A 1122-nucleotide genomic window follows, 5' to 3' on the forward strand; every position below is an offset into this window, starting at 1 on the left:
AATGCGTAGGCTGTAACCAGTATCAATTAAATTAGAATCACTGGGACCAAGGCATCATTTTTTAAAGTTCCCGAGATGATTCCAGTATGTGTGCAAGTTTGAAAAGTAATGTTCTGGAATGTTTACCAAGCCAGTAACCATTGAATGAGAAAATTAGAATTGCAGAATTGCATTAATCAGAAATCTGTTATAATGTATATTGAATGATCAAGAAACCCAGGTGCTTATTTTTCTTTCTCTCAAAAATCTGTAGGTATATTTCTTACAGTGTCGTAGAGATTTTGGTTTGCTTCATCTAGAGCAGACTGAAAAGGAGTGTCTCAGTCAGCTTGCCAGGGTGACTCACATGGCAGCAAGGTAACCTTTCACTCTTCCTTAATGCATCTTGACCTCAAAGATATTTGCAAGCGTCTCCAAGGTTGAACATAATCTGCAATGTGTTTTACATATATGACATCAGAGTTTTGGGCGTGAAGAAGCCCTTGTTTTTTTAAACCTTAAAAGTTGTGTAGTCACTTTGATGCTGTTGCTTCTGCTGAAACACAGAGTAGTGTACTGAGTGCAGTAATAGCTACCGAAAGATTATTTTCTTCCTCTACACTGTAGTAAATCAAAAGTCGCAGTCAGAGACATGCATGAGGACCACATATTTATAAAACAAAGCAGATTCTAACTGGAAAATGTTTTCTAACTCTTTTCTCTGCTAATGCTTGATTTTAAATANTTTTATATTTATGCATTAAGGTTGGTATATGTTTGTTGCTTTATGATTTCATGACATTACCGGTAAATAACAATGATGTTCAATTGTGAAGAGCTTCCTCAAAGCACTATAGACTTGTCCAGCTTCTTCCTTGATGTTTTGACTATTTCTCTCCAGACTCTTTCTTACTCAGTCTTTAGTGATGTTTAGCATTTCTGCTAGATGTATTCAAAGTTTTGGCCTCAAAAGATCTGCCCCTTGTTCTCTATCCTTGTTTTCTTTTAGCACATGTCCTCTGGTATGGAGGTTTCTAAATGTTCTGTTTCGTAAGACTTCGTTTTCCAGTTCTTCTGGGTTATTCACAAAATAATCTGATAAAACAAAATGGGGACAATGCCAGAAAATGTTGAAAACATGTT

The 1122-nt window shown here is 36.0% G+C and overlaps 1 protein-coding gene across 1 annotated transcript in view; it reads left to right on the top strand.

Moving 5' to 3' along the window:
• DZIP3 (DAZ interacting zinc finger protein 3) overlaps positions 1-1122 on the top strand; it is an 83679-nt gene that overhangs the window by 64465 nt on the left and 18092 nt on the right. The window contains exon 23 of the mRNA XM_008589940.1: positions 254-357. Coding sequence (XP_008588162.1) covers positions 254-357 — 104 coding nt within the window. The remainder of the gene's footprint in view (positions 1-253; positions 358-1122) is intronic.

This window comes from Galeopterus variegatus, unplaced genomic scaffold, assembly GCF_000696425.1.
Source record: "Galeopterus variegatus unplaced genomic scaffold, G_variegatus-3.0.2 Scaffold5767, whole genome shotgun sequence".
NCBI lineage: Eukaryota > Metazoa > Chordata > Mammalia > Dermoptera > Cynocephalidae > Galeopterus > Galeopterus variegatus.